Genomic DNA, 17,708 nt, shown 5'->3' with positions numbered 1-17,708 from the left:
ATGGTGTGGGAAGCACGAGAATGTCCATCCTAGAGAGCAGCACCATTTCTGGTTCACCTCCTGTGTGGCGCCTTTCAGACTGACAGCGTGTAGGCTGTCATGCATGCACACATGCACCCATGCACACGCACACACGCACACATACACACACACACACGCACACATGCACACGCACACACGTGCACACATGCACACGCACACACACGCACACATGCACACGCACACACGCACATGCACACGCACACACGCACACATGCACATGCACACACACGCACACATGCACACGCACACACGTACACGCGCACATGCACACGCACACACGCACATGCACACACGCACACATGCACACGCACACCCAGGTGTGCCAACACACACACACAAACAGGACATGGCTCCGGTACACACCGACAATGAGGCAATCAAAAGGCTACAAAATCACTTCATTATAATGTCCCGAGTAGGGTTCGGAGCAGCAGCAAGTAGTGATTTTATTTCAGAAATGGAACACAAAAAACAACAGCGATATTCCTCTGCAATATAGTCCCAGGATCATTCTCTGACTAAATTTCAAAGGAATTTTGCCAAGGGTTTTGAGAGGAGACTCAGGTATTCTGCCTGTGACTTCTGGAGAGAAACTAGCATTGCTGTATCTGCTTGCAAAAAATTAACTCAGATCTGGAAAACTTAACTTTCAAAGGATTTGCAATATAAAGAGGAAACACTAACCACTTCTTAGCTCAGACTTTGCAGAGTATTTAATAATATTTATATCACTGCAGCATTTAAAAACCCAGCCAAGATGAAGACTTCAAATAGAATATGCTTCTACCCAGAAACATTCTAAATGAAAAGAAACTGTAGTAAATAAATACAATTAATACTAGGAATAAAGTAGAAACCCAGAAATATTTAAATAAAAATGTATGGAAACAAAACTACCTGTAAGACAGCATGATGCTTTCAAATTATTTCAGTTGACTTTAAAAATCCATAAGTAACTAATATGAATTATTTCAAACAACTCCTGGACAAAGAAATTTTTGGAGTTCTAAATCTGGGGGTTTTCCACTCAAACATTTGATTGCCATAAATTTTAGTTAAATGATAACTTTGTGATTGTGCTGGTAGCAATAGAAGGACTTTAATTAGTAATTTGATAAAAGCTTGCAGCACAAACAAACAACAAAATTAACATCTGATTAATCCCAAAAGAGGTGCTCATCCTCTAATGTTACAAACCCCGCAAACTTCAACCTTCTCCCTTGGGCAAAAGTCTACATAACTAGACAGGGCTCAAATGATGCCCTGAAGGTCACCAAACACAGGCTGTGACTGCAGACGTGCCTTTTCCTCAGCGATCTATATCAGCTAGAGCTGTTTTACAGCAATGTGAGAGGGTGAAGAGTTTACACTAGCTGGTTATGCAATAAATGTCACTGGTATTACTGCTGACTTCAGACTAGACTCGCAGCATTAAGCAGTTAAGAGGTGATAAAGCAGGATTAATTCCCGAGGAAAATTTTTTATTAATTTGTCAGCATAGTTTGTAGTACAAATTCCCTGCTACCTTTATTCTTCCTCAAACAGGAAACCATTCTGCACCAATCTGTTATTCCCTTGAGAGTCGGACTTCATAGCAATTTTAATATTATTGCACAGACACACCTTTAAGCCTGTTTTCACACCCTAACCTTAAAGGAAGTCATCCAAGATCACAGCTATTTATGGCTGTTCATGTAAATCACAACATGGATGACAAGGGAATGGTTATGGAACAGTGCAAAACACAGTAACTTTGCAGTAATTGTTCTTTGAGCTGCCCTGATGAAATTGTACCTGACAGGGACAGCAAAATCACCCGAAGTAAGTGAGTGGTTAGGGCAGGGCAGTACTGTACCCCCAGATAAAGCTGCTTCGGAGGCAACGTGAGCTCTGAACCTCCACCTGCTGCAGAAACAAATGCATGATCAACACACTGAATTCTCATTGCTCTTCCCCACCCTGAGGCCCACTTCTCTTGCCAGCAAGGCAGTGGTTGCTATTCCAAAACAGCATTTTTTTTTTATTTCCTTTTTTCAGATCAGAACACAGGTAAATGAACAAACCACCAGTGAGAGCAAATAACTAATTTCCTCAATGATACAGGTATTGCCTGCAAAATAACAAAATGTGGTAAGGTACTAGAATATATATTCTGCCAGATGCAATTTTTTTGCCAAAAGTATGCCCTAAGGCTGCTCTAATTTAGGATTTTCAGTTTGCCTCTGACGCTGACCTGCACTTAACAATACAACAGCAAGAATTTCAAATACACAAATTTACAACAAGACCAGAGTAAATCCAAACCATCTGATCTGACTATTTTCCCCAAAAGCAAAATAGAGTATTAACAGTACTGTTTTGACTTAGGCCCTGTAATGCAAAAAGGTGCTGCCTTCTACCAGATATTTCATTGATGACACTTGTGAAGATCTATTGCAAGTTAATACAGAGAAATAAACTACTTCTTTAAATCACCTCTTGGACATCCACATTTAATAAATAATCAGCAACTCAATGACAGCTTGGGTGAGGAGGAAAAGACTGATGGTATGCTAACTGTAATGTACATAAGGCTGTATACATGACACATCATATTCTACTTATCAGGTACTGTGAATCACATTTATCTTTTTCCCATGATGAGTTTCTGTCCACTGAGGAAGGAAACTGTGATTTCCAACAGTTATCCAAGCACCTAGTCTAGGGGAGACCAGGTTATCATCTCATTACTGTGGTAGGAAAATTAAAAATAGTAAGAAAAATATGTGCCTTTCTCAGAACAAAGAAGTGTCAGGAGCATTCTGTAAGGCATTCTACTTGAGAGACCAAATTTCCAGCATTTTGAAATGGACAGCTAAGTATTATTAAGGTATTTTGTTTCCACTGATAAAGGAAGATAGTGATTTTTCAGGAGTACTTAATGAGCAGTTTTGAATTAAAAAAAAAAAAAAAAACAACACAAAACCAGTCACCTTTCTTTTCCTAAGCCACCTATATCTCATTATACATATCTGTGCATGATAAATTAATTATAATCACCCAGTATTTGGTCAATCATGTCATTGTAGTTTCTAAAAACTTGTCAGTGCCAAGAAAGCATTTTAATCTCTGATTTGTGCCAATAGCATGAGTACAGCTGCAAAGATTAATGGAAGCAGCCACTAAGGAAAATAATAAAAAGTGATGTTTAAATAAAAGCTGTCTGAAAAACAACAGAACATGGCTGATCTAGGCCAAGGTGAAGGAAACGCCATTTATTCTACAGAGTTATTAACATCAGACTAGTCACCATTTGCAGGTTAGACAAAACTTGGTACATGTCTGGGGAGAAATAACGAAGTCTTATTTTTTATATTGAAGTTTATTTTATAAACAGTAAAATGAGGTTGTTAGATAGAATGCCTTAAGAGTTACAGGTTTTACAGCTGTTCATTTACACTCATCTCTGATACATCTTCCCATCTGTTCTATATGCCATGTATAAAACACTTTTAATACTCATTCATCCCACACAGATCTTTTCAAGAGAAGCATGGGCACATACCTTATTTTTAAGAACTTTCCTGATCTCCACTTCTTTATCACTTTTGTTGCAGGGCTCTCCTTGTTGTGAACATACTACCCCTTACTACTAAAAAATTCAAATTTGTTATAATCTTATTCCTTAGTTACAAAAGCAAAATCCATTAATTCTTGGGGGAAAAAAAAAAATCAGAGGAGAAAGGACACACTACAGCCTCTTTTCACACCTCTACAGCTAGCAGTGGAGAACTGACTCCTGCTAATAAAACCAAAAAACCACAGATCATTAGCAGGAAAAAAGCACTTCATCAAACCTAATTTTTTGTCCTGTGGCCCTGGCAGTGTAGTGCCGGCTGCCTTGGGAATGTCACCACTCAGAAAGGCCAAGGTCACTCTGAAGTCAGCAGAGCTCAGAGCATCACACACTCCAAATGTGGCACCCTCAACACTGCAACAAGCATTGCCCTAGGGCAGCTTCCACTACCCACATCCCACATCCCCAGCCTAGAACGTATATTGTGGAGTGGGCACTACTGCCTCTTAAAACAAGACCAGAAAAGTAGGGGAGTCAGCTGTGCCCTGCCTCTCAAAAATTCTACATGAGGAGTGCAACGTCAACTTAAAATGGGCCATGAATGTGGGAGATCTGCATGTAATTTCACAAAGGTTGAGCACTCCCATCCCCAAAATCTCAAGACTTTGTAAAAGCCTTTGGATTTTGTTAAATATTTATCTGAGAGGTAAATTTGGAGAACTATCTTGGAGGGGAAAGTAGAGGAATATGGGTCAGACAGAAAAGTTGTACCATAATGCTGCACCTGTGTCTGGCATTTCTGAAGAAGCCTATAAGCAAGAAACAGATTCTGAACTTCTTTTTGATTTTAAAGTAAAGCTCCTCCAGAGATTAAGCACCCCAAAACTGGTTGATATTCTGAGGTCTGGTATGCCGATTTGGGGTGACATTCCACCTACAGTCTCCCATAGCTCTCACATTCTGTGAGGGATCTGGAACAAAGTATCCAAAACTGAGATGATGGAGGGAAAAACTTTTATAAAGTCCCCTAATATCCTCTCTTTGTACAGCTTCTGGTACAACAAATCTAACCATGTCTGGAGTTCTGAAACACAGCATGGTGAACATTTGCCAACACAGCTTCTAAGATGTATCATTTGACTTCTTTTTAATTACATATGCTTTTTATTTTTAAATATACTGATGGATATTTTGTCCCTCTGCTATTAATTAATGGTGACACTGTTCTAGACTTCTTTTTCCCATCATACTTAACAAGGGTGGCATCTAAGTGGATGGCCATGTGTTAAGAGCATTTAATCTACACTACATTTGCATGCTGTCACTTTTTGCTCATTACCAAAGTACATACATAAAAAACCAAGAGACTCCTGGGGTGAAAACTATAATCATTGATTTGTGGTCAATAAATTACTAAGAAGCATTAAAAGAAACTGAGAATAGTATCCATTTCACTGTACTAATGGTTCCAGATATAAAGTATCAGACTATGGTTCTGTTAGTTAATAGTCCTAAATTGAAACAACAATGCTAAAAACTCAAGGCAAATTAGTAACTGCTACTAGTAACATTAAATTAAAACAGAAGTAGACTGAAAGTTTTCTGAGAGAATAAAAGCAGATAAAACATGACACAAAACCAGACATTTATCTAAACAAGAGATGGTTCCATGTCAGTGCTGAGGCTTTTGTTTCAAACATGTACTTAAAACAATGCACCTATCTTGCAAGATCCAGATGCTCATAGCTCTATATTCACACACATGCTTGCACAAGTAGACCGACTGAGAACTGTCTCTGGAATAAAATTCAGATCTTCCCAAGAACAGTGAAACACTATGAACAATGAAAGCTATGAGAAAAAAAAATTCTTAGTAATGAAAACAAAGAAAGAAAAGAAAGTTATTCTATGCATAGAGTTACAGTTACTAGGTCTGTGGATTCAAAATGAAGAAGTCCTGAAAAAGGAAATTTCAGTTTTTCTTGTATGCATGCAGGTTATTTGTGTTTTACCTTAACACATACTAGATCAGACTAGACCAGTTATAATAGTGAATGTACATGTGCAGTGCTAATACAACCATCAAGCAGAGAAGTACCTAAAATACTGTTACTTTCCTTTAGAATGCAAATACTGCCATTAAGTACACTGTGGCAACATTGAGATCATTGTGGATCTTAAAATATCACACACAAGCTATTCAAGTTTCTTAAGACAACAAAATTGGCAATAAAATAATAGTTACGCTGTGTTGGTAAAAATAGCTCATTTTCCAAATGCAGCTCTCTGTAAATGTAGAAAAACTGCAACTGTCTTGTATATACCATAAGCTATTCATCTAAAATGGTACTGTCAGTGAAACAGATGTCATTGCACAATATCCCTGCACCACCCACATTCTGTTGTCCTAGTTGCCAAACAGAACTGTTTTGAATTATTCACTGAACAATCAGATCCAAGCACTTCTGCAATGATTTTCATGCTACATTAAAGGAAAAAGAATACTTAAAACTGAAAGGTAGTTCCACATGATGTTTTAATGTGACTTAATACATTCAACATATCTTCACCAACACAGATGATGAAGAATAGACTGAAATCTTAGCAGAAAATTTTAAAAAGTGTTATTTTTAAGATGTTTGTCCATCAGCTTCTTCTGTTTTTCTCTTTCTGCCTATTATAATCAACTTCAGGCTTATGTTTTTAAATATCCTTGTTCAGCTGATTCCACCTCAGTCCTTACCTATCTGTTCTTCACAGGATAGCTACATAAAATCTGAAAATCATACCATAGAATAGGTTAAGCTGGAAGGGACTTCTGGGGATATCCAGCAGTGGGATGGCACTTACTACTGTAGGGCCCATTCAGTGTGACTTGTTAGGGACACATCTTGATCTGCATATTCCATACGCCATCCTACACTGTAGAACTCAGCCATCTGGTTTTTATCTTGTCTTTTAATCCTGTCTTGTTTTTTCATCTATCCTCCTTTTTTTTTTCATCCTTTTCACAGTGATCTCTGGAGTTCATCAGTATCTGACTGCCATCAGGCTTCCTAGGGAGTGGCATGAGGCACAGAATTATCCACAGTTCAAACAGAGCCTTGCCAGTGAACCCTATGAACTCTAAATGCAAGAAGTCTGTTCTCGCCAGTGCCACAAAATTGTTCCGAAAACTAAAGCTACCAGATTTTCTCAAGCTGACACTTTAATAATCCAGACTACATATATTTGAAAGCATGTGAAGGAAAATAGTGAGCACAATGAAATTCATATAGAGTACTCTGTCTGCATTCACATTTGTACAAGCAACCAACACACTAAAGAAAATAAGATCAGAAGTTCAAATAGTCACAGTCTTCTAGCACAAAAAGATGTACTTTAATTTTTAAGAATAGGGATAGAAATCTAAAAAGCATCTACAGAGATACACATGCATTTCAGCAACCTGATGAATACACCTAGAGCAAATGAAAGCTAGACAAAAAAAATCAGCTCATATCTAAAGCCTTTACTCATGGGAAATACTGTCCTTGAGAACGTAAAACTTTCTTCAACCTCTCAAGACAACTGAGAATAAAAGCATGGAAATTAACATTAAAATATATTTTAGTATCTCAAGAGGTTTCTCATCTGATCAGCTTTTTACTCTTTGCTACTCATTTGCTAATAAGCCACCTAACCCTTCACTATCCAGCTTTATGATGCCTTATTTAGACTTCTCAAATTTGTTGAGCTGCTTTCAGATTACAACAGCCTTAAAGGTAAATACGACACACACGCTCTTTTAGCAGAATACTTGCCAGTTTGGCAGCAGCAGAATCAACAACAGATAGGCAGAGGGAGTTTTGGTTAGAGGAATGAGAGTTTTCTCTACTCTCCTAAAATGAAAATATTTCAAGAGACTTTAACACACCCAGTTCCAGATAGCTGCCTAGCAATTCTCTGGCTCAGTGGGGGAAAAGAGAGTGAAAAAGTTTCCATCAGAAACAACAGAGATTGCAAATTCTGTGTTCAGTATACTAATTTGATACATACAATTGTACATACACACTCTTGATGAATGGAAGCAATCTAGGCTAACAGTTAACACTGTAGGAATTAAATATTTTTTGCCACCAAAAGCCAAGACTATCACTTCTATGATACTTATAAACCTCAGTGTTTAGGAAATAAACATCCATATGCATGGCATTCACTACAAGGCACCAGACCTCAGACTATAAAAGCACTTTATTCTTTGCTTTAGACAATAACTTCAAGTCCTAAGCATCTCTATCCGGCTTAGGACTACATGTAATAGTTTTGGGTTTTGGTTTTTTTTGCTATTTTTTAATTTAAAAAGCAATCTAATAATAGCAAGTAAATTAAGAGAGAACTTCACTGAGATATTATCCAATGAACATAATCTGTGACATCCTTGCTATAAGAAAATAATTTCATTCATCCTGCTTAATGCTGTTCAACTGAATAATAAAATAATTCATAATGACTTATCATTTCAAAGTGTAAGTGTAATATTAAAAAATATGCCTTTACAGCATAGCTCACAGAGTAAAAACATGGTCTGACACCTTGAGAAGCTATTTCTCCCAAGAGGCAAAAAATACGTATTTGCTAAACTGCAACAAAATTAGAACATCTTTCATCTTTCTTCAATACTCAATGATTTATGAATATATTATTTTATAATTTTAATTAAATTTAATTCAGAAAAATTATTTTCATGAAACATATCATGCAAAGCTTGTGTTTTTAGGAGCAGTAGCCAATTTTTGGTTTTTTTTCACCCCATCTGAAATCTGTGTACCTGTATTATAAACAAACTCTAAGTAATTAAAATGTTAAATAACAAATGAGTGGTTCTAAAGGTATCCTTTTAAAATCAAGTCCATCTAGAGTACTTCAAATATAACTAATGTTCAATACGGCTCACAAATGATTTATTCTTCTGTTCAGCGAAAAATAATTAAACACTTTGATATACAGCTACTCTCCCTTACATTGTGGCCTGGACAACACAAGGCAGTTGCTTTTCATATTGATAATTGCTTCAGACCCATTACTGATTTATATTTTCTGTCCAGTTTTGGACAGATGAAGTTGGCGACATATACCATAGTCTTTCTATCATTACATATTTTTAGCACTAACTGTCAAAGGACTTACAGTGCACTATGAACTCTTAGATTATTTAGAAACCAACTAATGTAGTTAAAGAAGCCCCTTGCTAATTAGGGTAAGCATTTTGTTGGTGTTGACCTTTCTTTTCATTTACTAATAAAACGCCAATAATACATTTTGAGAAAGATGAAGATGAGCATGCTGATTTTGGAAAAAAAAAGAAGGAAAAGATAAAGTTACAAGTAAGTGTACATCTGTTAAACTTGGTTAGAGAATACAAGGGAAAAATGAGACTTTTTTGGGCTTTAATTTTGGTTGTTTGTGGCTTGCCCTAAAACTGAATGTGTCTGTCACAACTTTTAAAATATCCAGCTCTGATATGTCTCTCTCCTCCTTTTATGTGCCTGTTCACTTATATTGTGCACAGGATTGTGCCTCTTCTGAACCACTTTATATATGAGTGCTAAACAAAAGAAACCGAACAGTGAGCAGCTAGGTCCCTGATAATTTGAATAATTACTGCATTATAAAACCTTATCTGACGAATATACCCAAAGTTATATAAAAGCAGACATTCCAACCAACACATTGCTACATGCATAAGTATTAACCAGCTCAGCTTCATAGGTCCCTTAAATATTGCTTGCTTTAAGAAGAAAGTTGTTTAAAAGATTATTGTAATTGCTGAAAACTTAACAAGCCCTCTGTGCATTAATTTCATTATCTACTTGTGGACAAAAATTAGTTTACACAGTTGCAAATAGCATATGGGAAACCATCCTCCTCAAACAGAGAACCTATGACTTTTGCCACTGCGGTCACTCTTTTCACGAGTTTTTTTTCATGGAAGTGCCACTAATTACAACAGGAAGTTAATGTTGCATTATCAGCATGGGTAGATGAAAAGCATGTACAAAAATACCTTTGTACACTGTTCTGAATTATTTTTCTCTGAGGAAAAAAGTGCATTGAAAGTCTTTAGAAAGCCAAATTTTGTCACAAGATCCTCCCCAGATACTGTCACGGCTTAATCCAAAAGCTTAGGGAAAAAATAGCTCTGACCTCATCAACGTGCCAAAATGCTGAGTAAAGGTTTATGTCTTTTTGCTGCCATTTTAATTCTTGCTTTCTGTGTGATCAGGATAATTCTGGAGTTAAAAGTTATTGATTTACTAGAAGGCTGCTTGCTTTTTTATTTTCAATATCAGTTTGATTAAAAAAAAAGACATTTGAGTAAAACATGCAACTTTTCTATATTGACTACTGTACTGTATTAGAACCCTTATGCTACAGAAGGACTTAGCACTTATAAGGACATTAGTACATATAATTCAACTAAAAATTGACCAACCTTTCCTTCAGCATCTGTTGTTACCTTCTCAACCTTGTTCCTGTTTAAAAATTTCTTCACCAATTCTTCTACTTGGACATTGAACTTCATAAATGTCACATAGAAAAAATATGCTGTCAGGAGTGTTATGCTTTCCCACCACATTATGAAGTTATCCAGAAAAAAGATGATTAGCAAGATCAAGTCAATGATGTAAAAGGACATGTCTCGAAAGAGTGGCCACCAAGTAAGATTCAAGATCTCTTTAGAAAATAAAGCACACATTCCAATCACGAAAAGGATATTGAACACGGCAGATCCCACTATTGTACCAATGCCAACGTTGCTGTGGGATATAAACACTCCTATCAAAGAAGTGAAGAGCTCTGGGGCTGACCCACCAGCAGCCATGAAGGTTGCCCCTGCCACATCATCGGAAATGGCCAGTTTTTCAGTGATGACAGTCAGGGAAGGAACAAAGAACTCATCACAGACTATGGCTAAGGCTATAAACATGTAAATCATTCCAATTATATGGAGGATCACTGCTCCCTGTCTTCTCTCCTCAAGAGAGAAAAGGTCCTCGGGGTACTCTCCCTTCGCATGATCATCTGTTTCATTGTCTTGCCCAGCTTCATGTTTCATAGAAGCATGTGGATCTGGAGTGCCATTTTCATTCTGTTCTGTGAAATCCAAGAGAGTTCTTTGATGCCCATGCACCAGCTTTTGGCTATCTAGGCTGCTGACCAGCGCCGTGCTATGTGATTCCATCTTGAAAAAGGCACTCATTGAAAGTGAGAAAGTACTAATGGCCACTACACTGACAAGGAGCCCTACAATTCGTATCAGTCTCAGTTTTTTCCTGACATTCTGGTGCCACCTGCAACCGAACAGAGGTTCCGCCAAACACCACTCCTCCAAGACACCAACAACAGTTTTTTCCTGAAGAGCCATTTTGTGTTCTGTGAGAAACGCTGAGGGAGTCAGACAGACTGTTCCTTCATACTTTCCTCCAGCTTTGAAGTTAGAAGCGCTGTAAGAGTCTTCCCAGAATCAAGTACTTTCACTCTTCACAGGACGTATTTTCTTCATTCATCTTAAAAGGACAAACATTGACATTAGTGAAACAGGAAGTGATTAGAAACTTATGAAAGCATTTTACAGACTGGGTTACATTTAAAATTTGAAGCAGAATATGTAACATAACCTCTGTCACATCCCACCAGAAACAGCAATTATATGTTTGTTTAAACAGTAACCCTGTGGATAACAGTTTACCAATACTCATATTACGCCTCTCATATGCCTCTGAGCCACTGCTCTCCTCAGTTGTCAACAACAACAAAAAAATCCTAGTGGAAGGTAAAAACTGTCTCCGGATGTTGTGCAAAAATGAAGAAACTATTATTTTAATGGATACACCAAAGATTATTACCTGCTGTAATTACTTTCCACTATGAACACGTAACGTCCAAATCCCAAATGCAGGGTCAATAGTGCCAGGAAAAGCAATCAAAGTGCTAACAAGCATCTCATCAGAGCTTTAGATAGCTGAGGCAGCATTAATTGAAATGTTACGTATGCACAGAGCAACAGACATTGATGTGTAAGTAGAATACTCTGATGCTGGAACAGGACTGAAATGGGAGTTTCTTTAGCTCCACTGTAAAATCAGCTCAGATTTACAGAGAGAACTTGGTTTCCTTCTGATCAGAGCTAGGACACTGTCTTGGATGAGTCAAGACAAAATTTCCAGTCTCCCCTCACTCTGTTTTGATTTATGTCATGCATTCAGAAATAAATGTAGGATGTTACTAAGAATACCTATGTGGTACCTTTTAAAAGTGCTCCTCTTACTAATACTTAAGAAAATTGTTTAAATTTACACAAGAGTTGATCCTGAAAGAAATGAAACAGTAAGGAATTATGCAAGAATGACAGCTCATATATGCCAGAGATGAGCATTCTTGACTAACAGCACTTTTAACACAGGAAAAAAATATCTGTAGATAATAGGTGTTTTGCTTAAGGAATTTGAAGAAGATTTGTAATGGAGAGCTTAGTTACATATATATGTCTTTCACAGTTATTTTATATGAAACAAAATGTAAGATACTTTCTGAATCAAACTGAATGTTAGTCTTTACAATTACTGTCCAAAAATACTTTGTTACCTCTCTTATTCAAGTCATTTGTAGCAGTAGCTGAATTCTGAACTTTCTATCAATCAGCAGAATAACTGACTTTGTATTCCCAAATACAGGATTACAGCTACTACATGCAGTTATCTCCCTAGAAGTTATTAAGTCATTCTCAGTTTCTCCTGATTTTTTCAAACAGTTTCCAACTAAGATGTCATAGAGACATACTTCATCCGCAAGATGCAGCAGCACACCAGAGATATTTATCTCCCACCCCAGAGTTAACACTCGACGGACTGCCACATTTAGCAGGAAAGACACCGGAACAGCACCAGCACCGCTGCCGTGCACGGCCGGCGGCCGCGGGCCGGTGTCGGCGCTCCCTTGGCCGTGAGGCGAACGGGACACAGGAGAAGCGCTCCGCCTGCGCCCGGCCCTGGCACTCATCTCGGCCACCCCGCTCCCGCCCCGGCGGACCCCAGACCCGACGGAGCGCAGCGCAGCCCCCGCCGCCCCGCCTTCGTGCCCGTGCCCCCGCGGAGATGCCGCAGCGCCTCGCCTAACTCAGCGCAAGTTCGCACCGCTCCGCCGCGCTCCGCTCCACGCCGCACAAACTTTTTCCACCTCCGAAAGGGGAGCGGGTCCAGCCGCAAGAGCGGAGAGCCGCGCAGGCACCGACCGGGGGCTCGGGGCACCGGTGGCCCCTACTCGGCAGCCGGTGCCGCCCATGGAGGCGGGAATTTGCGGATGGGAGTCCCCGCACCGCCGCAGCCCAGCCCCCGCCCGCGCTCACCCGGAGCTGCGCTGCGCTGCGCTGCGCGCCGGCCCGCGGGCGCTCGGCAGGGGCGCGGAGGAGCGCGGCGGGCGCGGGCGCGGGCGCGGGCACGGGCGGCCCGAGCGCAGCCCCGCGGCACCGACTGCGGCGGGCGGCGGCAGCGGGACCGCCCCTGCAGGCGGGGCAGGCGGCGCCCCGCCCCCGCCCGCCGCGCTCCCGCGGGACTGGGGTCGCTGGCCGAGCAAGGGGGGCACGGAATTTATTTATTTCATTTCCCCCCTTCGTTCTGGGTTAGCTGGCGCCGTTTTAAGCGAGGTAAAATATAGCGCATCTAGCAAAGGTAATAAGCCTCGAAGAGCGGGGCTCTTTTAAAAAGGTGAGGCCTTCTGATCGAAATATCCTTTATGCTAAATGAAAGGAAATCAGGATAAGAAAGATAAGGACGTTTCATTTTGGTTTTGATTTAAGGATGACGACATATCCATGATTGAGTTATTTGTTATGATTAATTTACTGCTGAACAGAAATTTCTTTAAACTGCATTTCAAAGTTGCTGAAGAGAACCATAAAGATGCCCTGTACACACGAGAAAACAGGAGAATTCCTTAGCCAGAGCTGTCACCTTCTCTTTTAATCTTCTGCTTTCAACATTAGTATTTTCCCAATAAGCTGCACTTCATTAAGTAAATGCTTCAAAATTCACGAACATTGGAACAGTTACAAATGCAGCTCTATAACCATAGCTAATTTCCTGTGACTTATGCTGGAGATCTGTTTGGGTACACAGGTGATGCTCTTTTGACATACCAGTTGCATTCCTCCTCTGTGCCACTGTTAAAAAACCTGCTTGGTAATCCATGGATAAACCAAAGTAATCCAGTGTAGGCGGGCCAACATCACAGGAAGACCCTGATTGGTGCAGGGCTGTTTAAGAAGAACTTCATGTGGAAGCCCTTGAAAAATGCAGTGCCCAGACAAGAGCAGGTATATTTGCTCTCAGCTGGGTAAGAACAGCCATTGAGATCTGGGAAAAGTTTGGTAAAGAGCTCACTAACACTTCTCTGCTTTCAATGACATACTTTGCACGTTCTGAAAACCCCTACTGTAAGAGGTGAACTCTCAGTCTCTTTGGGGCAAATAATAACCTCTTACAGTTTCTACTTTCTTCATTTTGAACTCTTATTTCATCCTATGGCAAAGAAAATAACTATTAATTGGTGCTTCACAAAGAATACAAAAATGTAAGAGTTTGTCTTAAGTGATAATACACTGAAGTTATAGGTATTATTAGGACATCACATGAAAATTAAAGACTGTTAGTGTAAGCCTGGCATGCACAGTCTGTTTATATTTCTACACTGGCATTTTGTAGGACCTGGGCTGTTTGGTTTGCCCTTGGCATTAATGGGAAATTCATAAGTTCTAAAGACTTAGGAGATGGCAAAATGGGAAACACCAAAGTACAGAAGGCATCTTCGAAACTATGTGGCCACAAAAGGGATGTAGAAGGTTACAGAGATATTGCCAAAATTTCAATGGTTTCTAGTAAGAGCCATAGCTGAGTGGCAAAGTGTGCATTAAGGGCAGAGTCTGCTCATGCAGTGTACTTTTATTTCATGTTTCATATTGGGAGGTGGTCATTAGTGGCTGGCAGTTGATGGAGGGGCTTGTTGATTATCGCTACTTGCTTTTATTGAGTCTCAGGATGATGCGGGACACATGTAGAGATTGCTTTTAACCATGCTTCTAGACTCCACATAGATAAGAATTAATTAAAATGCAGATTTACTTCTGTATCCACATGTTGGATTTTGGTGCTGTTTAGATGGTCTGGGAAAAGCCCAAAGATGGCCTTGGGCCCCCGGGTTCGAAAGGACGAGAGGAAGCTTCAGATTTGTTCTCGGTCTCGGTGTTTATTAATTGCTTATCTAAAAGATTTTCTCTTGGCCTGACAGAGTTCTGCTCAGCAGTCAGCCATGGGCACACACTGAGAGCCCCTGGGGCGGCCACCTATCTTTATACCCGGAGTTACGTATACAATATTTATCATTTTTCTCCAATACCCTCTACTCTTATTAACCAGTGTTCCTCTAGTAAGGTCCAATCCTGGAGTGCCAACTCCACCACAGAAGATGGAGGCTTAGAGGAAGAAGAAGAAGGAAAAGGGCACGCCCCAATACCTCCATCTTGCCTCTCTAGACCCCCCTGTACAGGGATCTTAAACCCTGTATCTCACACTCCAATTAACTTATCCCTTCACCATTCACCCCAGTGAAATCCTCCCGTCCTCATACTGATGTCATCTCCCATGTGGGATCAAAGTCCAGCCACCAGACATCTCTGGCAGCATTCCAGGACTCCCGAGCCCCCCAGGGGGGGTCTTGTTCACCCTGCACCCCAGTTCTGAGAGACTGAGATCCCACATCCACATATGCAAGACCTAAATAAAGTAGATACATCTTAAATGTTCAACCTATGCCTGCTATACAGTGGGACAGGGATTAAGGGTAGATATGCTTATAAAATTTCTTGTGACTGCTGAATTGTTGGCTTGCATTCTATGAGAAGCGGACATTTGAAAAATATCAAAGATGGTTTTACAGCTTCACAGATGGTCCAGAGGCAGGCTGAGATATGTGCATAGTATCCCAATTTTGTCAATTTATGAATTAAAAATTGGAAGTAGGTGACTTTTACAAATGACCACAGGGAGAATATGTAGAAAATCCCCTATAGTAATGCTATTATATTCCCTATAATGATATTTTCTACTATCTGAAACTCCACAGGTAGATACTGAATTCTAGTATCTATCTGTTTTTCTGTAGTTGCAAAGATTTTTCTTCCAACAGTAAAAATGTGTTGCAAGCCAGGGACAATAATATCTGTAACAAAAATTATGTGGCTCACACATTGGTATCTCTACCAATGACTTCAGCATTTTGAATCAGCTGACCCATCCTCATATAAATGCTGCCTACTAATCAGGAGAGAATTAAATAAGCACAGTTACATTAGGATAAGAAGGATAATAACAATAATAACAATAAAAGAAATCCTTTTTTTTTCTCACAAAATTAATCATCAGAGTATATCCTAGTTAAATTCAGAACAACTAAATTATTTGAGTGGAACAATATTTGCCTCACAGCTGTTCAATGTTTCTGCTTTAAAGAGAGGAGAGAAGGTACCTCTGCTAAGTATTTGGATTCTACTCCTTCACATATGAGGGTGTGACTAGGTTTTCTTATTTATTTATATTTGTGCTGAATATAGACTTTTTAATACCTTATCTGTGGTTTACTGCATCATATGTGAGGAGTCATCTGAATTCATAAGCCACTGTTTTTTACCAATTCCTGTTTCCAGGATGCTCCAAGAAGTAAAACTTTTGTTTGTTTGTTTGGGTTTTTTGTATTGTATTTAGAGGAGGATTTTTGTTTTGTTGCTGTTATAAACCTTAGACTTGGTGAAAGCAAGAACAGAAGTGTTTTTTGTGTTGGAAAGGGAAGGAGGAGGGAGTCGAGAAATCCTAAATAATAACATCTCTAAGTACCCCAGCAGTACCTTCTAAAGCTGGAAGATAAAGCTGATGAGGAAGTTACCATGACTACAGAGGCGGCATATTTGAATGAAAATGGATGTTAAGCTTTTAAATGCTAATTGCAGTTGGGAACAGGTGACATTTGAAATATAAAAATTATTTCACACTTTGCCATTTTTAACAAGTGAAACAGGATAGAAAAGATGACAACATAGGGTTCAATTAAAACACTGGTTCTGGCTTCAGCTTGGATAGAGTTAATTTTATTTGTAACAGCCATTATGGGGTTATCTTTTGGATTTGTGGTGGAAACAGTGTTGATAAGTCAAGGATGCTTTATTACTGGTTTATTACACACCGTCAAGGCCTTTACTGTTCCTCAGCCCACCCCACCAGCAAGAAGGCTGAGGGTGCACAAGGAGCTGGAAGGGAAAACATGCAGACTGCTGAATGCCACTGACCCAAAAGATATCCCAGATTATATGGTGTCATGCTGAGCATACAGAGCTGCTGGGGGGGGTGGTGGTGAACGAACAAGAAATGTTCTTAGTGATTGTCTTTGTGTTCCCTAGTCACCATCACATATGATGGAGGTCTGCTTTCTTGGGGATGGATGAGCTTTTTCTTACCCACTGGAGGTGACGATTGAATTCCTTGTTTTGCTTTGCTTGTATGTGCAGCTTCTGCTTTATTGTTTAAATCATTGTTGTCACAAACCCATGAGTTTTCTCACTTTTATAGTTCTGATTCTGCCCCCAGTCCTGATGTAGGGTAGTAAGCCAATAGCTGTGTGGGGCCTGGTTGATGGCTGGGGTTAAACCACAATAGCACTTTTGTCACCCAGCATGAGTATTAAAGGATGCAAGATAATGTTAGATTGGAAAATGCTAGATTGAATTTACAGCAGTTATTCTGCTTAGCTATTAATCAACAGGCTCCTGTGCTTGCCATGGGGCTGAGTTGCCCGGCTGTATATTAGAGTCTAGTGCTTATTAATGACTGCTTTTTGCTTTCACTGCTTGCCATAGGGCTGTGCTGCTGATCATGTTATTCTGCTGGGCCTGGGATTCTGATAACAGCTGTGGTGATGTGCGTGGGCTGGCAGATGGCCAGGGCATCACTGCTCATTCTGTGCTACTGTACTGGGCAGGCTGGAACTCCACTGTGAAATCAGCTGAGAGGCACTGTGACCTGTG

General features: G+C 39.7%; 2 protein-coding genes across 5 annotated transcripts in view; both read right to left on the bottom strand.

The window, feature by feature from the left end:
- RPS6 (ribosomal protein S6) overlaps window positions 1-8,045 on the bottom strand; it is a 156,773-nt gene extending 148,728 nt beyond the window's left edge. The window contains exon 1 of the mRNA XM_054284058.1: window positions 8,042-8,045. Coding sequence (XP_054140033.1) covers window positions 8,042-8,045 — 4 coding nt within the window. The remainder of the gene's footprint in view (window positions 1-8,041) is intronic.
- The window catches only part of SLC24A2 (solute carrier family 24 member 2), a 102,940-nt gene extending 89,907 nt beyond the window's left edge, over window positions 1-13,033 (bottom strand). For 2 of the 4 annotated variants that reach the window (XM_054283987.1, XM_054284013.1), the window contains exons 1-2: window positions 12,775-12,908; window positions 10,074-11,148 (exon numbers count right to left, since the gene is read on the bottom strand). In XM_054283987.1, the coding sequence (XP_054139962.1) occupies window positions 10,074-11,006 (933 nt within the window). In that variant the 5' untranslated portion in view covers window positions 11,007-11,148; window positions 12,775-12,908. Of the gene's footprint in view, window positions 1-10,073; window positions 11,149-12,757; window positions 12,909-12,986 lie in introns of those variants that run through there. The other 2 variants (XM_054284003.1, XM_054283995.1) reach the window with 2 other exon arrangements.
- Window positions 13,034-17,708: the final 4,675 nt, after the last annotated feature.

This window comes from Melozone crissalis, unplaced genomic scaffold, assembly GCF_028551555.1.
Source record: "Melozone crissalis strain CALT ecotype California unplaced genomic scaffold, PUWL_Pcris_2 ptg000005l_1, whole genome shotgun sequence".
In the NCBI taxonomy this organism is placed as follows: Eukaryota; Metazoa; Chordata; class Aves; order Passeriformes; family Passerellidae; genus Melozone; species Melozone crissalis.
The sequence above is the reverse complement of the archived record's forward strand: the minus strand, read 5'-3'. Positions and strand labels throughout refer to the sequence as shown.